The sequence below is a fragment of the Hemicordylus capensis genome, chromosome 2 (genome assembly GCF_027244095.1).
Source record: "Hemicordylus capensis ecotype Gifberg chromosome 2, rHemCap1.1.pri, whole genome shotgun sequence".
Classification (NCBI taxonomy): Eukaryota; Metazoa; Chordata; class Lepidosauria; order Squamata; family Cordylidae; genus Hemicordylus; species Hemicordylus capensis.
In genome coordinates, this window is record NC_069658.1 from 308616057 (window position 1) to 308638805 (window position 22749).

Sequence of the window (22749 nt, forward strand, 5' to 3'; positions counted from 1 at the left end):
CTTAGTATTGGGAAGAATATATGTGGTTTCCATTTGGCAAACGCACACAGCCTAAATGCTGTGTTAGCAGATGGTGTGTCTGTGATGAAAAGGAACAGGAAAGGTGCCAGTAAGTGAGTCACTGAAACAGTAATAGATTAATTTGATTCATATTTTTAAGCCTCTGAACATGACAGGAGCTTTGTGTCTTCTGGTGTAAAGAAAACACAAATCCAGTTTGTTCCAGCTTGAAATTCAATTCTTCTCTACCTCATGAACAGATAACAACCAACTTAATGTTTATTTGCATCACATAGCAATCTTAATTCTTTCAGCAAACAATATCATGTTAGCAAAAGTGATGAGGCACAATAGAAAGAGAGATTCAGGGCTTGTGCATGAAAAAGCCAGAATAGTCAGAAGACATGCTATTTCAGCTTGAGTCACTTTGGGGTGGGGGTGGGGGAGAGAAGCGAGAGCTTTTCATTTTCAGAGGTTTTTAGACCTTTTACCTGAGAATGAGTATCTGTGCATACAGGTATTTGAAGCGGTACAGGAGAGTGTGTGCATATCACTATCTACTTATTCAACAGTCAAGGTATTCACCTTTAAGGCTGGAAACAATAGTGTCAGACTATTCTGTGGCTGACCTCTGTTTATAAGCTACATGTTAAGGGCACAAAGAGAGGCACACTATTGTCTACATGTTTTGTAAATGCTAGCAGCATGTTTTCACAATCTTTTTCAGAGGGGATATAACTTATGAATAATGTTCATGTCTGTACAGCCTTGCAAACATGTTATAGTACTGAATAATTTATGGGACTTGCTTCCTTTAAGGCTTAGATTCCTAACCATTATAAAATTTTCAGAACATGAGCATTAGCAACCAGCTGGATCTCAGCCCCAACTGTGTATCATGACAGGGTAGATGCAGAACAATCTAAAACAGCTTCTGGGCAGTTCTCTGGAACTGTTTCCATTGTTTGCGATGGAAGTGGCACTGCACAACTGCCTGGAAGACGTTTTACAAAGCAACACTAATTTCCAGCATCAAATTCATCCCCATGATCTGCATACTCTCTGCTAAAAGAGATTTCCATGATGTATAGGGTACACTACCATTCAAAATTTATTCCCTGTCACAAAAGCAGCACGTGTCCCAGTGGCAGAAGACGTTTACAAACGTTAGAGTTTCTGAACAGCCCAGGCCTAAACAAACCACACACACAGTTGTGCAGAAGAAAGATTCATTCTGGGGAAACGAAGCATAATTTAGGCTTATGGAAAAATAAAATAAACATAGAACAGCACCCTGATTAGTACGCTGCCCAAACTTATATACTGGAGACCGGAAAAGAGGGCCTAAAGCTTAAGAGAACACCCCCCCACACACACACACACACAAAAAAAAGCCTGTGGAAAATTATCATCCATCCTGGCCAACATCCTAACACTGTTGGAATGCAGCCAAAGGATGTAGGCTGCAGCAGCTCCACTTCCTTTTGAAGGGATGCTCAGAACTGTATCACATCTAGTTCTGACTACCGTATATAGAACACAAGAGCCAAATTTGGACATAATGCAGAACCAGAATTACACAGGGCAGAGGTGGAACTCAATTACATCCTAATGCATGAACGCAACCTGTGGTTTGCCTCGCCAAACTCCAATTTGATTGTGGATGAGCATGCTGACCTGGTATGTGTGACGGAGACCTGGTTGGATGAGCTGGGTGGGGTTGGTCTATCTCAGCTCTGTCCTCCAGGATTCCAGATCGTGCAACAGCCCTGCCTCAAGGGTCGGGGAGGGGGCATTGCAGTCATCTATCGTGAGATCCTCCCTGTTTCCAGATGCCTGGTCAGGCAATCTCAGAATTTTGAGTGTTTGTCAAACACTCCTAAACGCTCTCCAGTCAAACACTCCTAAACACGAGTTTCCCACTCGTGTCTGCAGGACGGAAAGGGTATGGGATGACAGGACGGGCACAAAGTGATTGCTCCCCGAGAATAAAATGACAATAATGCATGTTCACAAGCACAAACACTCCATGTGGCAAAATCAGCTGAGCACCCCATTAGAGTGCCAGTATTGAAACAAATGGTGGGGCCCCCCCTGGGAGTGTGTTTATAAGGCAGCCCCAACCAGGAATGCTTGAACAGCCAAATTCTACTTTTTCCACAAAAAGTTTGGGGAAGTGGGGCCCAGCCCCTTCCCCTTGGGAGAACCTTTGTGGTCCCTAAGCTTACTCAAGAGAAGGGCCGGACAGTAGGATCAGCAGTGCCACAGTGAAAGGAGCCATTCGACATATGTGAAGACAATGGAGACACTCCTGCACAACTCATGAGAAGAACCATCTGTGGAGACAGGGGTGTTGGGAAGAAGCTCTAATAATGTGTGACAACAGAACAACCCCTTCTCCCATGGACAGCTCTCTCACGAGCGTGTCAAGCCATGGAGGCTTTACATTGAGCCAGATTGCTCTATAGGAAAGCTGCGGGGATGGATACCTGGGCAATTGCTTTCCCTGTCTTGGTGGCCACCACCAAGTAGCTGTAAAAGCATGCTCCCTGCCAACCTGTTAACCTATGTGGACATGTGCACCCTTGCTTGTGCCACGAAAGGGTGACCAAGCTTCCCTGTGGTTGCTGGAAATCAGGGCTCCCCTCTAATACAATTCTCCATCATGGCAGATCTGCATACGGTGCAATGCCATCCCAAACCCAGGAATTTTGAATGGGGTTAAAGATCCATATCTGCATCCGGTGTTCCCCCTGTCCGCCCATGCAGCCAGGCTCTGGCACATGGGGCGTCAAAATCTCCTTTGGGTCTGTGTGAAGCTTCCCAGGAGAGAAGGGGGTTGCAGTGCAAAAGTTCTCTCTTTAACCAGAGAGAGCATGGGTGGGGGTGGGGGACACACAAGCAGGGGGTTCTTTGTTAGATTAGCTCAACTCATGAGCATGCAGTCTGATAGAAGGCCAAGGGTGTTTCACCCTAAGGTCCTCCCCAGTAGACTGGCCCTCTCATGAAAGTGCAAGTCTGCTGGCAGGAAGCCGCCAGGGGAGCAGGAGTGTAGTTTGGTCTGCATGGACTGCTTTGCTGGGGTAACCCCTTGTAAGAGCATCCTAGGTCACAGCGGGCCAGACTCAAGGATCCTTTGGTCTCCCTCATATACATATCCCCTCCTAGGAAGTCATCATGCTCCCTTCCTTTTCCTAAGTAACAGGAAAACAGTGCTCCCCAAGTTACATCACCCCCCTATCGTGTTTGTGCAGGACAGTCTTGTTGTAGAGTTCTTTGGAGGAGGGCAGTACAATCACTGTCAGAAGAAGTGCTGGCACGGCATGGCATGGCAATTAAAGGGATTTAAATGTCTTTTCCATCATGACTAGGGAGGGCAGACTGTTCCGAAAATGCACCGTTTTCAGTTTAAAATTGAAACAGTTTTACAGTTTAAAACTGAAACCATGGGATTGTCAACCTCTGGTTTCACTTTATGTGCGAATGCGGCCAAGGTATCCTTTCTCATCTGTTTTTTTAAAAACGGATTAGATACTGGCAGTTACCCTGAGGCATCTGAGGGTGAAGCTGGCTGACCCACTATTATTCTTGATTCTTACCTCTTACCCCAGGTAACAATAGTTGTGTCTAGCACTGTGGCATTTTCCGATTACAGTTGGTACTATGAGTCCTAGAGCAAACAAAACATGTATGCCCATATAATGAAACAGAGATTTCCAGTGTACTCACGTGGAGGTGTTGGAGGTAGCAACCGTCTCCTAGGAGATCTTTTTGAATCATAATACATCTGTGAATCATCTTCCTCAAAAAAGCCATGTGGGTGATGGTAACCCTTTGGCCGTTCAAAATCTATATCATTACAGTGATATCTGCTGTGATAGTCATGGGTATGCCTGTGTTAAAGAACACATGGTTAATTAAGACCACACTGGCTAACTTGTCACTAGTTTTTACTGGCTTCCAAAACTCTAATCATATGTGTGCCTTGCTGATTTATGCTGCTCTATAAAAGATCATCATTAGCCTATTTTTGTTTTTTGTTTTTTAAGATAACGAAATACGTTTAGCTCTTAAACCAATTGATGGGACCCTTTAGGGTCTCACTGAAGTATATCACATAAAACAAAACAGAATATAATAGCACTGAAACCATCTCTCTATTCCAGTATTACTCAGTTAGCTTTCAAGTGGGCCTGATCCACTTTCTGAGCTGCAGTTCTGTGGCCATCACTACTCCCAAGCATGGATTGCTTCTATTAGCCTTTCCTGTCCCAGTCACTATTGCCTTAAAGCCCTAAAGATATACTCATTTATGCATTCTCTTTTGTAGAGCTTCTTTTTAATGCGTACACAAGAAAATAAATGCAACAAAATTCTACAGACATTTCGACGTAAAAATGTCATTATCAATGCTTGATGTTTAACAGTGTTTGAACCGGCATTCTTATATAGCAAAAGCTATATAAGAATGTCGGTTCAAACACTGTTAAACATCAAGCATTGATGATGGCGTTTTAACATCAAAACATCTGCTTTTAATATAATTTTGTTGGATTTATTTTCTTTTGTATGCATTAAAAAGAAAATATACAAAGGAGATTTGTTTTGAGTGTCATCATGTGTATCTCATCACTACTATACCAGCTAATTCATATGTGCATTATAAAAAGAATGGCTGTCAAATTTGTTTTGTTCACAATTCTTTTTAACACTGCATGTGTATTGTATATACATGCAATATGTGTACATCAGACTAACCTTCTGCTGATGCACCAGGATCTTCTGTTATGTGAAAAAGGAGGGGTGCTCATTGGTGCCTCCCTTCCTTCTGAAGATGCCTGTGCCTCCCAAAACTATCTTCCTGGAGCTCCCTCAATCCTCAGGGACACAGTTTCAGGAGGCACAGGAGGCTGCAGAGGGAAAGGGAGATTGCCAACAATTGTGCACACATGCATGCATGCACACATCCTTGCACAATGGAAAATCCTGGTGCATTGGGGGGGTGGGAGGTTAGTCTGAATGGTGGCCAATATCACTAAGCAATTAAGACAACTAAGACTGGGAAGTCATTGGGCACTAAAGAAGCAAATAAAGTTGCAGAAGCAATAATAATGGCAAGAGGGAGAGGCTGAGCAATACTGATGAAACCACCTATTGTAGAACATGACTCTATTCTATCTCAATAGAATAAGTAGGCATCAGATTAACCAGAGATTTTTCATAGGGACATCATGCAACTTTGTACACAGTTTCTTTGTACACAGTGGATCTCAGTTTCTTGGAGATCCATCTGATGATAGATGTTCCACACAGTGTGGGATTCACTGATCAAAGGTAAGTCAGTCTTATTTCAAAAATGCTGCAGCGGGGAGGTACGGGTGGGTTTTATAACTGACAGCAGATCACCTCCAGATCATAAGTTACAGGTAAGCAACCTGTCTATCTGGAAGTGATCCATTGTCATCATGAGAAATGGGTGACTAGCTACTCCCCACCCCCCAGTGGAGCGTGCAGCCATTTCAGCCACTACAGAGTTTGAATACTTCTCTCCCAAAGTTGGCCTCTGCAGCCAATCTTTCCACAGCATAATGTTTGATGAAAGGCAGGTGCGAGGACCAGGTGGCCGCAGCACAGATATCTTTGAAGCGAAGGCCGGATAAATGTGCAGTGGAGGCAGCATACGTCCTCGTGGAATGTGCTTTGACAAGTCTGGGAGATTGTTGATTCTGTAACTTGTATGTTAAGAAAATGAGCTCCACCAACCAGTGGGAAAGCCACTGCCTAGAGACCTTTATTCTTGCCTTTGATCAAGATAAAGAGCATCTTGGTCCATCTAATATCTGCTGTACGTTTCAAGTAACAGAGCAGACATCTTCTAACATTGAGGGAATGCAATGCTCTATCTAATCGAGACTCAGGATTTTGAAAGGAGGAGGGGATTTGTTTTGATTCATTTGGAAGTCCGTGACGACTTTAGGCAGGAATGCTGGGTCAGTGTGCATTACAACTCTGTTAGAATAGAATTGTGTGAATGGCACATCTGCGCACAAGGCAGTCAGTTCGCTTATGTGCCTGGAGTTAGTAATCACTATTAGAAAGGCAGTCTTAAGTGTTAGGTAATGTAGGCTGGCTTCATGAAGAGGCTCAAAAGGTGCTTCCATGAGGGAGGCCAGAACTAGGGAAAGGCTTCATTGTAGCACGGATTGGGGGTAAAGATTATTAACACGCCTCAAAAATGTTTTGCACATTGGGTGTGAGAAGACAGAATGGCCTTGCCAGTCAGCATGTTTAGAAGAAATAGCGGCATGGTGGACCCGGAGGGACACATTAGCTAAGCCAGCTTCTTTCAAGCTGGTGAGATACAAGAGGATCTGTGTAGGAGAAGCCTTCATCAGGCAAAAACCATGGTCCTTAGCATATATTGTAAAATGCTTCCATTTACTCGCGTAACTCTTACGAGTGGAAGCTCTCCTGGAATTGAGAAGGATATTCTTTAGTAACCGACCTTCCAGGCTGTGAGTCACAGGGTCCTTATTGATGGGTGCAAGATTTTCCCTGCATCTCTTGACAGCAATCTGGATCCAGAGGCAGGTGATAGAAGCTAGTAGTGTGCACGGATCGGTTCGGAGGCCATTCCACTGGCCTCCGAACCGATCCGGACAAGGGGTGGTTTTGGTTCGGGAGGGTTGGGGGGGGGTTCCATTAAGGGCGGGGGGGGGCTTTACTCACCCCTCCCGCGCTTTGCTGCTCTGGCGCCATAATTATTTTTAAAAATGCGCCGCAGAATTGCTCGCCGCTCCGGGGCTCCTTCTTGACTTCAAAATCGGGCGGCAGGATACTTCCCTGCCGCCCCCGAAGCCCCCTCAAGCCATTTGAGCTCTTGAAATCTCGCCCGGACCGAGTGCTAAAGCGCTCGGGCGGGCGGCGGGGAGATGTCCGTCCGTCCGCCCGCCCCCTTCCCTGCCTTCTGCGAAGTGCAGGGAGCCTTCTGCGCGTGCGTGCGCAGAAGGCTCCCTGCTTCTGCGCACCGCGCGCGCAGAAGGCTCCCTGCACTTCGCAGAAGGCAGGGAAGGGGGCGGGCGGGCGGACGGACATCTCCCCGCCGCCCGCCCGAGCGCTTTAGCACTCGGTCCGGGCGAGATTTCAAGAGCTCAAATGGCTTGAGGGGGCTTCGGGGGCGGCAGGGAAGTATCCTGCCGCCCGATTTTGAAGTCAAGAAGGAGCCCCGGAGCGGCGAGCAATTCTGCGGCGCATTTTTAAAAATAATTATGGCGCCAGAGCAGCAAAGCGCGGGAGGGGTGAGTAAAGCCCCCCCCCCGCCCTTAATGGAACCCCCCACCCCAGTGCCGAGCCGCAGGTCCGCGGTCCGGTGCACACCCCTAATAGAAGCCTCCAGCTGTCGGTCTGAGAAGCAATGCAAACCAAGTTTGGCGAGGCCACCATGGTGCTACTAGAATGGCTCGGACCTTGTCATGGATCAACTTATGCATATCCACATAGCGATTTAGGTCGCAGAGATCCATTATGGCTCTGATTCCCCCGTTCTTCTTGGGGATGAGGAAATAGCGGGAACAAAACCCCCATAGGTGATCTGTCCACTGCACTGGGACTACTGCACCTTTCTCCAGCAGGGCATGTATCTCTTACCAGAGGGCCGGAGTTGGAGGGATGGACTTGATGCCCTCGAAACTCAGTAAAGTTATAAATTCGATTGCACAGCCAGAGTTTATAATTCGTAGGACCCACTGGTCCAATGTTATCTGGTGCCATGCTGAGGCATGACTGGCTAGTCTGATGATGTTGGGTGGCAAACGAGTTGATATCGAGGGCATGCCAGAAGGGGCCAGTGGAGTGGTGTTGGAAGGCATTGGCCGGCAATGATGGTGCAAGCGGTGGCCAGTCTCTCAGATTGAAGAGACTGCTTCAAGTTTTCCTTGGTAGTACGAGGAACTTGAGTCTTGAAATGTTGGCCATAACTTTTCTTATGGTAGGGCTTAAAGGGCTTGCGATAGTCCTTTTGGTCCAGATATATAAACCCACATTGGCAGTTATATGATCTGTAGTGGGAAAAGCCCTGTGAAGACGTGGCTGCAGCTGAGAAGCTTTTAGTGGTAAATTTAGATTTTTTAAGAATCTCCAAAGTTGTGTCAGTAGACTCGCTGAAAGGACCCTTTCCATTGAAGGGAAGGTGTTCAATACGGTCCTTCATGTTCGAGTTAAGAGTGGTGGATCTTAGCCAAGCATGGTGTCGAAGAGAAACTACAATCGTCATAGTCCTGGACTCGGTTTCAGCCAAGTGCTTAAATGTGCTTAACTGCCGACGAGTGAGATCAGCGCACTTCCGTGAGCATGTCATCAAATTTTTTGATGAGGTCTTCCGCATAAGAAGTTGTCAGTTCATTATGGAACAAGTCCCAAAGAACGTAATTATAGTGGGTCATGCAGGCCGAGTAGTTTGCTATGCGAATGGAGAGACTTGGAGTAGAAAGTCTGGCTGATGACACTCAGATCTACTTCTCCATGTCAACTTCTTCAGGAGCTGGCATATCCTCCCTAAATGCCTGCCTGGAAGCAGTAATGGGTTTGATGAGGGAGAATAAACTGAAGCTGAATCCAGATAAGATGAATCCAGGTACTTATTGTGCAGGGTCAGAACTCTAGAGACGATGTTGATCTACCTGTTCTAGATGGAGTCACACTTCTCCAAAAGGAACAGGTTCGCAGTCTGGGATGGTTTATGCTGCTGCAGAACAAAATCAGCTGTCGGAGAGGACAGATTAGCATGGCGCTGGATGCCCACGTCGGTATTGACCGTCGACATTGAGGAAGTCGAGGGGAAGTCTAAAGTATTTGGAATCGGGAAGACCAATGTCAACATCGATGCCGAGACAGCAGTTGTTGTTGAGATCGATGGGATGGTCGGAAGCACTGATCACGACGGCGTCAAGAGAGGCATGGAAAGACCAGCCCCTGCATCAGTAAGTGGCTTCGACAGACTCAACAACAGTATCGGTGGCCGATATTGGACGGTCAATGGCGAGGGGGTTCTCGACGTTGAAGAGTGAGCCAACTTTGACTTATGCTTTTTTGGAGGCGGTGAGTCGCTATCGGAGGCCACACAATGTCGTTTGCACTTCTTATTGCTGTGGACAGAAGACTTGGGCTTCTTGAAGACAATCTCCTCAAGATTATCCCACAGGGTTTGAGACTGTGTGTACACAGACCACAAAGCAGGCATAGAAAAAGGGCCTGTTGTCGTAAATCTGTTAGCTTGGCTAACCCAACAGGATTTACAACCCCCTTCAGTACTCTCCCTGTGAGTAAACAGAAAGTAGCAGTGAAGCTACACGAAGGAAAATAAAAGGCTCACAAAGAAAACAGTAAATGAATTAAGTCCCCTGAACTGAACTAGGTACCCACCTCTAACAATAACTGAGTAATAACTGAAAAGAAAACACAGAGCAAGGAATGAAAAAAGAATGAAGGACACCAGAACAAGGAATTAACAGAACAAAGTAGGAAGGCACAAACAAGGGCAAACTGGAACTCGGAAAAGTTGGGAATTCAAAATAGCACACGGTCTGCGGTCAGTGAAAGTTGCTAACAGCATCTGAGCAATTGACAGACTGCTAAATATATATGGTTCAAGAGAACCAGCAGCCAATCGGACTTCCCTGAGTCAGCACTTCCTCTCTTGTTATCTCCTGTGCCTGCATGACTCCCACTGAGCTTTCCTCTTGAGACGTCTTCTCAAGACAGGTGAAATCCCAGCCTCCTCCTCATCAGGAATCATGTTGGGCAGCTGTTCTGAATCCTCAGCTCCAGAGTCTGGTCTCCCTGCCAAATCCTGTTGCTGTGCCTCTGAGCCCTCACTAGCAGGCGAATCCGCCTGTTCTTGCTCTGACTCTTCTGAGTCAGAAGTCTGAGCCATGACACCTGTCGACATTGATGTTGACACTGAGATCGATGTCGATTCCTGCCTCGGCGTCGGCGGATGCAGCACGTCTCTGTAGAGAGCAACTCTGAGGCGTAAAGAGCGATTTTTCAGTGTTTGCATTGAAAAGGATCTGCAAATCCTACAAGAAGCAGGGACGTGCTGCTCCCCCATACAGAGTAAACAGAGTTCATGTTCATCAGTTGAGGGAGGTTTTGCTCGACACTGAGAGCAACGCTTAAAGGTCATCTTCTTTCTCTCAGCCATGACTTTTCTGACGGCAAAGCCATCAAAGGGAGTCATCAAGTCCGAATCAAAGTCCCAAGAATAGTCCACTTACAGTCCGAAGTCAAAGCACCGAAAGTTCAAATATCTGAGAACAAAGTCCAAGGGAAAGATGAAGAATAGTTGAGGTCACAGTCCAAGCTAGTACTAGAAAATCTGTCCAAAGTAACACTGTCTTTTCTAAAACTGAGGAGCCTTACACCAGGGGTCCGAATGCATCAGCGGTTGAAAAGAAACTGAAACAAAATGGCACCCAACTGCCGGGAAAAGCAAGGCAGGGAGCACGTGCATAGCAGGGAGGGGAGCCAATGAGAAGCTAGTTAATCCATCCGTGAGGTCCCTGTGCAGGCACAGTACATCATTTCTCATTATGACAACGAATCACTTCCAGATTAAATGTTGGTACTGCCATTCACACTCAAACATGTACTTGACCTGATCCTGACAAGTAGAACATAATGTCTGAATAGGGCTAATCTGTCAGCACTTTTTAACTAGATGTTATGCAAAGAGTCAAATTCCAACACAGTCTCTCCCAGTCTCTTCGCTAATCTGCTTTTCTCCCCTCACTGAACTGCAGTAATTATACTATAATATAACTATATAACTATAATAGAAATATTTATAGATTATAGATATGTAGAACAGCCATGTAAATGCACACAAGAAACTGAATAGTGATCAATGGTAACATATCAACAACCAAGTTTCTCCCTTGTACATGGGACCTTCAATAACTTCTTCAGGAAAATCTGTGATAAAGCACACAGTTGAATGTATTGCTTGCCTAGTACTATTCTCTGTTTAACCATGTTTCCTATTATACACCTGAATAGACCTGGATATCTGTAAAAATATTTTATTTTTAGTGTATGTGATTCCATACATAACATTTTTACAATGCAAATCCTTGCATGCTCAGTCAGAAGTAAATCCACTGTGTCCAATGGAGTTAAACCCTTGTAAGTATGTTTAGGATTGCAGCCTTAAGTACTTTAGGTATGTGACATTTATTTTCTCAGGGCTGTCTAATAATCTTACCTGCTTCCTGACAACATACTGTCTTCTTCATAATACTCTTCACCACTAAAATATTCCTGGTCATCCAAGTAGTAATCATCATTATAATAATCCCGAATTTCATGATCTTCTCGGCAAATTGTAGGTAGATGCCTATCACCTGATTCTGACCTACAGTAACGACACAGAAATTTGAGGATGCCATCATATGCCATTTATATTTAACTTAATTTCTTGACAGAATGTATTGGCAAAAATCTTAGTAGTTGCACTCCTGTATTACAACAGTTTTCATAAGCCTTCTGCATTGTTATCTGTGATCTGTACATTCATGCAAATAATATTGTAACAGCAATAGGGTGTAATATCTACCATCATGAACCTTCTCTTCCATTTTGTTTCTACTGACTTTTGGTGTTTTTTTAAACCACAAAACTTTACAGCCTCTGTAGATGCAAGGTCTAGCAAACACCTCTAGGTTTTCTTTGCTTCATTAGTTTCTAGATTAATTCTAGGTTGATTTAAATGACTTTTCAAACTTTAATTCACATTGCACATTCATTGGAAGAAAACTATTCTTAGAATGAACCAAGTAACACTGTGACAATGACTATACAAACAGAAAATATCAATGATCTCACTTTTGTAGTATAAAGCACTACATATACACCTTATATATTATAAAGTAATAAACAAGGTCTGCAGCAACTGTTTTCATTTGTTATGTTCCATAATAAACCACAGCCAGTCTTGTAGGTACAAGAAATGTACAGAGAGTAATTTCAGAAGAAAGAGAGATAAATCCAGAATAATAAAGAAGGTAACAAGAGATACTGCCACAAATGTATGCTAGAACATCGTTCTACAACCAAGCCACTATAGAACAGAGTGCTGAAGCAGTTCTATGGCATCAGTGGAACTCTCATGGAAGTTCTTTACACTGGCAATGGCTTTCAACCTTCCAGACTCTGATCGACTTTAACCCCAACTTACAACATGGTATCCACTTTTAATTTTTGATTAATAATATATATATTATAGGCAGTCTCCCCAACTTGCCTTGTAATTAACTCATTTCCCCCCAGCTTTCTCCAAACACTCTTACAAAAAGTCATCCTCAGAAGAAGCTGCCTGCCAGCTCCCATCAAATCAAAGAGCTTAAGCCAGCAGTCAATTGAAACTGGATTCCCCAGACTCCCTGGTGGTAATGGATGCTTTGCATGTCAAGACTTAAAAATAAGACCTCCTCCAACTGCAGCAAGCCCTCCTTAGCACCAGACAACCTCCTTTGCAAGGACAAGTTTTGGAGAAAGGGAAGATCAGTAGGTGTGAAGGCTGGCTGGCAGCAGGGAATTTGGACAATGTTACAGGCCAGGCACACACTCTGGTGGAGTTGTGGGTTTGGATCATAATTGGCTTGAAGAGAACTCAAAAGTTCATTACAAATCCCCCAATCATGAACCATCACTAATTTATGTCTCTCTCCTTTCTCCTTCTAAAATACAGTTGTTGTTGTTGTTGTTGTTGTTATTTATTCTATTTCTATACTGCCCTTCCAAAAATGGCTCAAAAATGGCTCATTTCTCATTACACAGAGAAATAATAAATAGATAAACAAGATGGATCCCTATCCCCAAAGGGCTCACAATCTAAAAAGAAATATAAGATACACACCAGCAACAGTCACTAGAGGTACTGTGCTGGGAGTGGATAGGGCCAGTTACTCTCCCCCTGCTAAAAAATAGAGAATCGCCACGTTAAAAGGTGCCTCTTTGCCAAATTAGCAGTTGTGGATTAGATGAGGATGCAACCCATCAGCAGAAGGACAACACTTTAGGACCTGACTAGATGATGCAGTCTCTCCCATATGCTTCTACAGTAACGTCTACCAATAGAAACTCATGCCATGATTTCATTGTGTTCAGTGGCAGACATCCTAACTAAATTTAGACAAGGAAGTCCCACTAAAATTAAAATGACAAGTTAGGCATATCATTGCTAGTGCTTCCCTCCCACCGTTCAAACAACTTGTCACCATATGAAGGGAGTGGTGAGAGACTGAATACAACAATATGACACCAGATGTTGCATTCCCTAGATAATATCAAGGCGATAGATGGGGGAAATATGGGTCAGTGGCAGCCAAGTGCTATCTGTAATTGTCTAACAGGATCTCAGAATGAGTGGGTTTTGGAATGCAACCCAACACTGCTTTTATTTGTTACCCAGAAATAGGGTAGTACTTAGCAGAATAATTCAAGTAAATGTATGCACAAAATCATGCCTTTTATCCCCTCAAGGTCACACAATCATTTTTCTATAGCATTATCAGTATGAAACCTTTCTTGATGAGGGTTCATCAGAAACTCCACTGTCCCATTGCCTAGTTCCAGGAGATGTTAAAATGTTGAGCTTTCCCAGCTCAAATGGAAAGAGGGAGGACAGGTCAATATTTGAGCTTTTCCTAGAAGCAGACAGTGAGACAACTGAGCTTGTGAAGAACCCTAATGAAGAATATATTTCATACAGATATCATTAGGGAAAGAAATGATTGTGTGACCTTGAAGGGATAACATTTCATCCAGTTGCTCTTTGAATTCTGTGAATTAGCCATTGGAACGTTTTGTATTCAAGACTGCTATTCGACACTTGATTGCTTATATATAATCGTTTCCAGCCAGGGACATAGTTAGGGGAGAGGGGGCTGTGTTCACCCCTCTCTCTGGCGGCCCCTTGGAGTGAGGGATATAATGAAGAAGATAGGGAGGGGTGGAGCTGGGGGGCCCTCAAGAGCTTGGGGCCCCGGGTTCTTCGAACCCATCCGCTCAATTATAGCTACATCCCTGTCTCCAGCCTTTGTATTTCTGCCTGAAGAAGAGCTCTGTGAAGCATGGCCATAGCTAGGAGGGGGGGGCATGTTCACCCCTCTCCCTGGCAGCCTCTCGGAGTGAGGGAGATAATGAAGAAAATAGGGAGGGGTGGAGCTGGGGGCCCCTCAAGAGCTGAAGGGCCCGGGCTTTTTGAACCCGTTCGCTTAATTATAGCTACACCCCTGCTGTGAAGCCTAAAGTCTTTTGCATTCTCACCCACAAAGTTGGTTCCATCAGAGACACCATAATTCTTGTTTTTAATCTCATAAGAGAATGCTCATGGTATTCTGAATAATGTCTGGAGGCATTATAGTAAATAATTGCTTCTATGTGATACTCATTTAGTACTTACATTATGCCATTTTTGTTGCATGTTAATACCGTTTATTACTGCAAGATCTTGTATGCTGTCTCAGAGGTTCAATTTATTATTATTATTATTTATTATGATTTATTATTAAAAATACATATATATCACATTTCAACAAAGAAGTTCTCAAAGTTTTATGTAGAAAAATGTATGTACTTACCTAATGTAAGTTTCATAATAGCGAGATCTATTAAGGAAAGAAAATAATGTGGAGGGGGAGAAAGTGTAATTAGTTTTCATGAAGTGATCATAAAGAAAGCTTTGTATCATGACTACTCAACTTTGGCCCTCCAGCTGTTTTTGGACTATAACTCCCAGCAACAATCGCCACAGTGGCCAATTGTCAGGAATGATGGGAGTTGAAGGCCAACATCTGCAGGAGGGTTGAAGTTGAGTAGCCCTGCTCTATACTGTATTTGTTCAATGAACTTAAACTTTGAGAAATATATTTTTCAAACCATAGGTCCATTTGTCATATTGAAAAATAAATACTACTTTGAGTTTATTTCTTAGCTTATTTACTGCAGAGGACAACATGATAGTCATCCTTCTAAACTGTTAGATTTCTCGGATCCAAAAATGGCCACATGAATCAGAAGAAATGGTTGGATGAAAAGCAAAATGCAATTTACTAAAATACAAGTGGAGAAATTCTATACTACAATTAACCTGGGAAATGAACCAAGGCAAGTGAAATAATCATGTAAAAATAGTCAAAGGATCTAAAATTAAGCAGAAGATTGATGGAAAGTGTTAGCCGTGGTATGCGCAACAAAACCTCCAGTATTCAACTGAGTTAAAAAACGCAGTCATTAGCATTTATGTAAAACAATAAAAAATCTATGTAGCATTTGCTGTTTCCACACAAATGCAAGTATTTACCTCCTGTTAGTGGATCTTCTATGTTTTTCATGACGATCACTTCTGGAGTGTGAACGGTGCCCTGTTTCAGACATACGCTCATGACTTCCAGCACCTGTGTGTTTCCCATTCGCCACTTTGGACATGTTGGCATTATTGAGGTTAGCATTTGTTGAGTTTGGAACGTGCTTCCCTATTGAGTTGTGGTTATGATGGTTATGGTGGCTATGATGGTTATGGTATAAAGAGTTCCCTGTTGAAGGATGGACATTTTTCTCAGTTGTCTCATACGCAGATGGAATTGAAGGCCTTTGAACATGCAGGGGCCGATGTGTGGTATTGATCTGCTGAAATGAATCTCTTGTCTCACTGCTAACATGGTTTACATGATTTCCAAACAGGGCACCATTTCTCTGAAACAGAAGTTAACAGTCAATCAATATAATACGTTGCTGAAATCAAGCTTGCTTCAGTACTTGTGCATACATTATGTGGAGCATCCAGGGTGCCTGCAGTCAGGCTGTTGCACCTCATAATACTCTGCTTTTAAAAGCCTCTTCTGTAGCAATATAGGGTGCCTGTGATCATGACAGGTATATATTAAAATGCCAAATTTTAATCTGCTAGCAATGTCAAGAACTGGTTGTTCATCTGCTAGCAAGCACTAGACCATCGATATCCAGGCTACAGTGCTTGTAGTTGATAGCCGAGCAAAATAAATCCATCCAATAATAATGTATCTATAGCATTTACAAATACTATAGAGAACTTAAACTTGTAATATTTGTTCTTACAACTATGAGTGAAAGCCATGCCACAACGATAAGGGTGTTGCAGACAATATTACAGTTCTGTGATTCTTGTTCTCATACAGGCATAAGAATCATGCTCCACTGCATGTGCCAACTGTCTGGCTCTAGTTGACCATCCATGCAGCTCAACCTTTTGGCATGGATAGTGAATCATACAGTGAAGTGCTTTGAGTTTTCTTATTAAACGTGTGGATGACATGCAACTCTATGATTCTTTTACACCTAACCCAGATGGTGTAGTCTAGTCAGGACTAAGGTGGAGATAGCAGTATCTCTCGAAGCTCAATCTAGAGAAGACAGAAGCAATAACAATTGGCAGAAGGAAGCATCTAATGAAGAATCTGCCTCCCAAGTCTTACATCCTCCATTGTTACTATCAATGGTAGTTGTTATGTGGGCTTGATAACAGGACTCTCTTTGCTCAGTTGGATTAGTTCAGCATAATATTTCAAACAGTGGTCAGCCATGTGCCCCTAGAAGATTACAAGCTGGGCATCAAGGTGACCGCCATCTCCCAGCATCTAATATTTGGATATTTAATGGCACACTGAACACATAAACTCAATTTAGCTATAAGTTTGTAAAGCACTAGTGTTTGTAGGACACCGCTGGCATTCACATTGCATATCTGATGTTCATTTTACAATAGTCCCCACAAGTGAGGGAGCAATGCAAGCCAAAGCCGTCCTATGTTCCAACATTAACAAACTTCAGTTGTATCCCAAGTCTCTGCCTTTTCCATTTTGTGTTGAAATAGCTTAGTATCTTTCACTTACATCCCTTTATTGACTTATCATCACTTTACCAGCCCTGGATAACTTACGTGTTTGGAACTTAAGCCACTTTATTTTAATACAAACGGTTTTGCTTGAATTTCAACACATCATCACTTTATCAAGATTCTTCCCGTGGTATGGCAATTGGAAATATCTTAACAGTTAAGTCTACAATGATTGCTAAAGCGTTTTCCCCAAACAGGTTTTGTATTCAGACGCACAGCTCTAATACCTCCTTGGGTGTGTTTTCTGTACTGCAAGAGGTAGATGGCATAAGTACCTCTTGTCCAAAATCTTATTATGGAGGTAAATCTCACTGACCTCAGTAGGCCCTACTTTCCTACTGGGGAGGTTTGCAAAGGCAGGCTGGATGGCCATCAATCAGGAATGCTGTAGCAGTTCCCTGCACTGAGCAGACGGCTGGAGCAGAAGACCGCTCAAAAATTATATGATTCTAAGGTGACAGCATGGTAAATTGTTTAATTTTCTATTTGTTACGAGAAACAGTCTACAGTAAGCTAACTGAGGCATAAAATCAAATGCACTGAACCTCTTGAAAAAACTGAACGCATTCTGAGCAAGTCTGCTAAGTAAATGTTTAAATTCAAAAGGTGGAGCCAATGAATCTGTTATTTTGCCATTTACTTTGTATACTTCCTCTTCCTCATGGTGATTTTGCTCTGGCTCATCTTCTTGCAAATCACAGGATATAGCTCGCCGAATTTCAGGGCCAATATCATGAAGAGTCCTTAGTCCAGCCTAAATGGGTAAAACAGAATTATCAACGTATGAGAAATAACAAAATTTCTCTTCCAGATTTATCTCAATTGAGGGACCGATACGAAGAGAGTTTTCCTTATAGCTTGCATGTGTTCCCACTCTAGCTCCAAGTTTGAATTCTTTGACTTCCCCGTCTTGTGATCAGAGGAGGGAGTGAGGACTGAGTGAGGGCTAAATTGATTTGCATGCGGTTCTCCTGGCATGGCAAAGGGATGCCTGTTCTGGGGCTCTGCACTGTGGCAAATCTTTCCTTGTTGCCCTGGACTGCAGGAAAGGTGTAATGGGAACTTGCAGATGATCTCCAGTACGTTTATGTCCTCTCTAAGCATTACTACCCAGACTGGCCCTGCCTTCTTGCTCCTGTTTGTTTGTTTATTCAGTTTCTATACCGTCCTTCCAAAAATGGCTCAGGGCGGTTTACACAGAGAAATAAGAAATAAATAAGAAGGATCCCTGTCCCCCAAGGGGCTCATAATCTAAAGAGAAACACAAGATAGACACCAGCAACAGTCACTGGAGGTACTGTGTGCTGTGAGTGGATAGGGCCAGTTACTCTCCCCTTGCTAAATAAAGAGAATCACCACGTTAAAAGGTGCCTCTTTGCCAAGTAAGCAGGGGATAAGGAAAGTGCCAAGTTAGCAGGGGTTTAGGAAAGATTGGAGAAGAGAAGAGAAGAAAAGGGAGTGCTGCAGAGCCCTGTCCTGAAAGGAAAAAAAGCTTCAGAGGTCAGCAAACACCACTATATTTTATTTCATTTATTATATATATATTCAGACACATTATGCAAAAACCCACTTCCCTTGAGAAGTCCATAATGCTGAGAAAGGTTGAAGGAAAGAGAAGAAGAGGACAACCAGCAGCAAGGTGGATGGACTCAATTACGACAGCAATGAATGCACCACTGAGGGACTTTAAAGGTCAAGTTGATAATCCTGGAGAGAATTTATCTATGTGATCGCTAAGAGACCACACCGACTTGACGGCATGTAATCAGTCAATCAATGTATATATTTCACTGTTGCTCGCAGCAGTTCAGGGTGGCTTCTCCCTGAACTCCTCCCAATTTGGCCTCAACAAGATAGATAAATTGTTAAATGGTTTTAAGTTTTTTGTATATGTTTTTAACTGGCTTTATGCTATTGTTAACCGCCCAGAGATGAAAGTTTTGATCGGTGTACACATTTGAGAAATAAATAAATAAATAAATAAATAAATAAATAAATAGAAATGCTATGAGCTAGGTTAGGATGAGATAGTTTGATTGAGCTTTCTAGTCCCTTGGCAGCACAGCATACTTGGCTCCAGATAACCCTGCCATTCATGAAAGTCATGTGGCAACCCCTAGGCTGGGTTCCCCTGAGTAAGACACTGGCAAAACAATGTGTAAGATACTGGCAAAACACCCCTTAGTAAAATATTGGCAAAATACTGCCATTGCTGCTGGCAGAAGCACCAGCTGGTGGTCATCTCCCTCTATTTCTGAGGTCCGAATAGGGATCCTTGCAAGCAGAAGCTGCAGGCATGAGCTACACAATTGCTGCCCTTCAAATCAGTGTCTAGAATATCCAGGTGGGCTCTGTTGCCTAGGAAGAGTGTACAGAAAAGGAAACATGATTGCAGAGATCTGTAATATTTATTTATTTATTATTAAATTTATATACCACCTGACTCCAAAGGCTCTAGGTGGTTCCCAAAAATGAACACAATAAAAACAAAACATACTGTTAGAATTTATTTATTTTTTTAAAAAAATTTAAAACATTCAGAGAGTACTAAAAGCCTGGCTGAAAAAGTGTGGCTTAAGGCTGGCAAAGATGTTAAACCACAATTGTCTATAGGGAGCGTATTCCGCAGCCCAGGAGAAACTATAGAGAAGGTCCACTTCTGAGTCATTGCCAGACTTGCTGGTGGTCTCTCAATGACCTCAATGTGTGGTAGGGATCATGCAGAAGAAGGTGCTCTTCTAGATAACCCAGTCCTAAGCTGTTTAGGCTTTAAAGGTATCACCAGCACTTTGTATTTTGCCCAGAAACCTATTGGTAGCCAATGCAATTGCTTTAAAACAGGCATAATATCGTCTCTCTGAGACACTCCGGAGACCAATCTAGCCACTGCATTTTGAACCAACTGAAGTTTCCGAACTACATACAAAGGCAGCCCCACGTAGAGTGCGTTGCTGTAGTCAAGCCTACAGGTTACGAGAGAGTGCGCCACAGTTCTGAGATCACTGTCTTCAAGGAATGGATGCAGCTGTCATATCAATTGAAGTTGATAGAAAATGCTCCTGGCCATAGCCTCAGCCTGAGAATCCAGAGCAAGGCCTGGGTCCAGGAGCACTCCCAAGAGCACTCCTGTTCTGGATCCAGCCCCATCCAGAACAGGAATATCTGTTGCATCCCTCCAAGTATGACCCCTTACCATATGTACCTCTGTCTTGCTTGGATTCAGCTTCAATTTATTATCCCTCATCCTGTCCATCACTGCCTATAGGCAGGCATTTAGGGGGGTTATGTCATTTCCTAAAGATGATGTCATGGAGAAATAGATTTGGGTGTCTTCGGCATATTGTTAACACCCTGGTCCAAATTTCCTGATGATATCACCCAGCGGTTTCATGGAGATGTTAAAAAGCATCAGACATAGAATGGAGCCCTGAGGGACACCATAAAATAGCTCTCATTTCAGAGAGCAACTATTTCTCAAGCGACACCATCTGGAATCTACCAGAGAGATAGGAACCACTGCAATTGGTTCCCATCTCTCTGGTAGATAGATACTAGAGTGCCACCTATTCCCAAATCCCCCAAATCCCCCAGAAGGATACCATGGACAATAGTATTGAAAGCTGCAGAAAGATCCAAAAGAACCAATAGAGTCACACTCCCTTTGTCCATTCCCTGGTAGAGATAATCCATCCAGCCGACCAAGGCTGTCTCCACCCCATAGCCTGTTCTAAAGCTAATTTAAAAAGGCTCTAGATAATCAGTATTTCCCAAAACTTCCTGGAGTTGATCAGCCACTCCCCCTCTCAATTATCTTGCCCACTCAAGGGAGGTTGGAGACTGGCCTATAATTATCCATCACTGGGGGCTCTAGGGCAGGCTTCTTAAGCAAAGGCTCACAATTGCTTCCTTCACACATGGAGGCATCCTGCCCTCCCACAGCAAGGCATTTATGATGTCAACTAGGCCATCTCTAACAGCCTCCCTGCTAGATGTTATAAGCCATAGTGGGAAAGAGTCCAAAGGACAAGTGGTAGGCCGAACACTTCCAAGGCACTTCCAAGGAGACTCCAACACCAACTCCGTAACCAGCTCCATCAGCTCTGTTAGGGACTCCTCTGGGCAACAAGGTGCTCGGCACACCAAAAGAATTCCCAGTCTATCCCGAGTCCCCAGGCCAAGATACATACACTCAATTGGATCATAGTCTCACAGGGATTCTGATGAGGGGGATGTTATTCTGATGGATCACAGCCACACACACACCACCTCCTTTCCCAACCTGCTCCATCACAGAGTACCCAGCAGGGAGCAGCCGAGCCCACTTGCCATTTGCCTCCTCCAACAAGGTCTCAGTTATACAAGCCACGTCGGCTCCCTGATCATGAATGGTCTTGGTCTTGTTTTGAACCGACCTGGCATTGCAAAGGAGCAAGGTCAGGTTCTGAGGGTAGATGGAACTACACACCGAGAGAGGAAACAGCTATTAAATTTCTGGTCTCCCTTCCCCTGTCACGGCCTGTGGACCTGCCAACGCCAAATTTTCTATTCCCCAGCACTACTATAATAGCCACTCCAGAACCCCCCAAAGTGCCCCCAATTCCTACACCTATAGCAGAGCCCTGACAAATAGCTGTAAGTATCCGGGCAATAAGAGGAAGCCTGGCACTATAGGGAAGGAGTCCCAGACAGTAAATTGGCCTTAGCCCTCAGCCCCACCCAGTGTTCCCTCTAACAAGAATTCCCAGATGTTGTTGACGACAACTCCCATAATCCCCAAAAAGCTATTGCAGCTGGTGATTCTGGGCGTTGTAGTAAAAAAACATCTGGGAACCTCTATTGGAACACTGGTTCCACCCCTGAAGGCCACCACCAATGGCCAGCCCCCTTTGGGAGCTGGCTTCAGTGGCCACCTGGAGGTGTCCTGCCCCAGCCCACCATAATAAGGGCCAAGAGATCAGAAGTCCAATGGGTGATGCTCCCACCTCCACCAATCAGGTGAAAGATATGAGAACACAATTAGAGTGAGCTCAGCCCCAGATAACAAGCAAGCTGAGAAAAAGTGGAAGAGAGCATAAAAACTTCAACCAGTCCCCTTCCTTCATGCAGAAGGGAAGTGGAGAGTAGAAGCCAGATGAAAAAATTCCTGACCCCACAGCATGTCTTCCAGCTACCTTCTGAGCTACCCCACCCCACCCCTGGCTGCAGCCCATCTTAATAAGGGCCAAGAGATCAGAAGCCCAATGAGTGAGGCCCCCACCCCCACCATTCAGGCAGTTTGGCCCAGTCCAGCCCAAATATCCATTTGTTTTAACTGACAGATTCTCACAACCGAATTTTTGCTACTGTGGACAAGTTTCCACAAACCCAAATGAATAGATCATTGGTATACGACTGGAAAGTGCCAGATGACAGATTAAGGGTCAAATTATAAGTTATGTTCTTGTGTGCTTGTACTTCAAAAAGAAATAGTAGCCATGAGGAAATTCGGATTAGGTCTGTGGTGGGGAGGGGCTTTAATTCTTTCCCCATGACCTGGATCCAGAATGGCTCTAACAGAATCTTCATACACAGGGAAATGGACACAAACAGGGAGTCCTGATCCAGACTGGGAATGTGGTGGAAAAAGTTAAAACCTCTTCTCTCACTGCAGTCCCAAACTAGATTGGGGCCTCCCCAGTTACTAATCTGGTCTTTTACTCTGACCAGGGTGGTATTCTGTGGGTGGGGACTCCTGTGATTCCCCCATTGTCATGGAGGGATACTATCTGGTTAAGTTTGGACTCACAATCACGTCGCACTTCCACAAGGGTGAGGGG

At 43.9% G+C, this 22749-nt stretch overlaps 1 protein-coding gene across 19 annotated transcripts in view; it reads right to left on the reverse strand.

Moving 5' to 3' along the window:
* CACNA1D (calcium voltage-gated channel subunit alpha1 D) overlaps positions 1–22749 on the reverse strand; it is a 455958-nt gene that overhangs the window by 23138 nt on the left and 410071 nt on the right. For all 19 annotated transcript variants that reach the window (XM_053289171.1, XM_053289170.1, XM_053289177.1 and 16 more), the window contains 5 exons: positions 17574–17687; positions 15362–15753; positions 14640–14666; positions 11261–11410; positions 3730–3893 (listed from right to left, as the gene is read on the reverse strand). In XM_053289171.1, coding sequence (XP_053145146.1) covers positions 3730–3893; positions 11261–11410; positions 14640–14666; positions 15362–15753; positions 17574–17687 — 847 coding nt within the window. The remainder of the gene's footprint in view (positions 1–3729; positions 3894–11260; positions 11411–14639; positions 14667–15361; positions 15754–17573; positions 17688–22749) is intronic.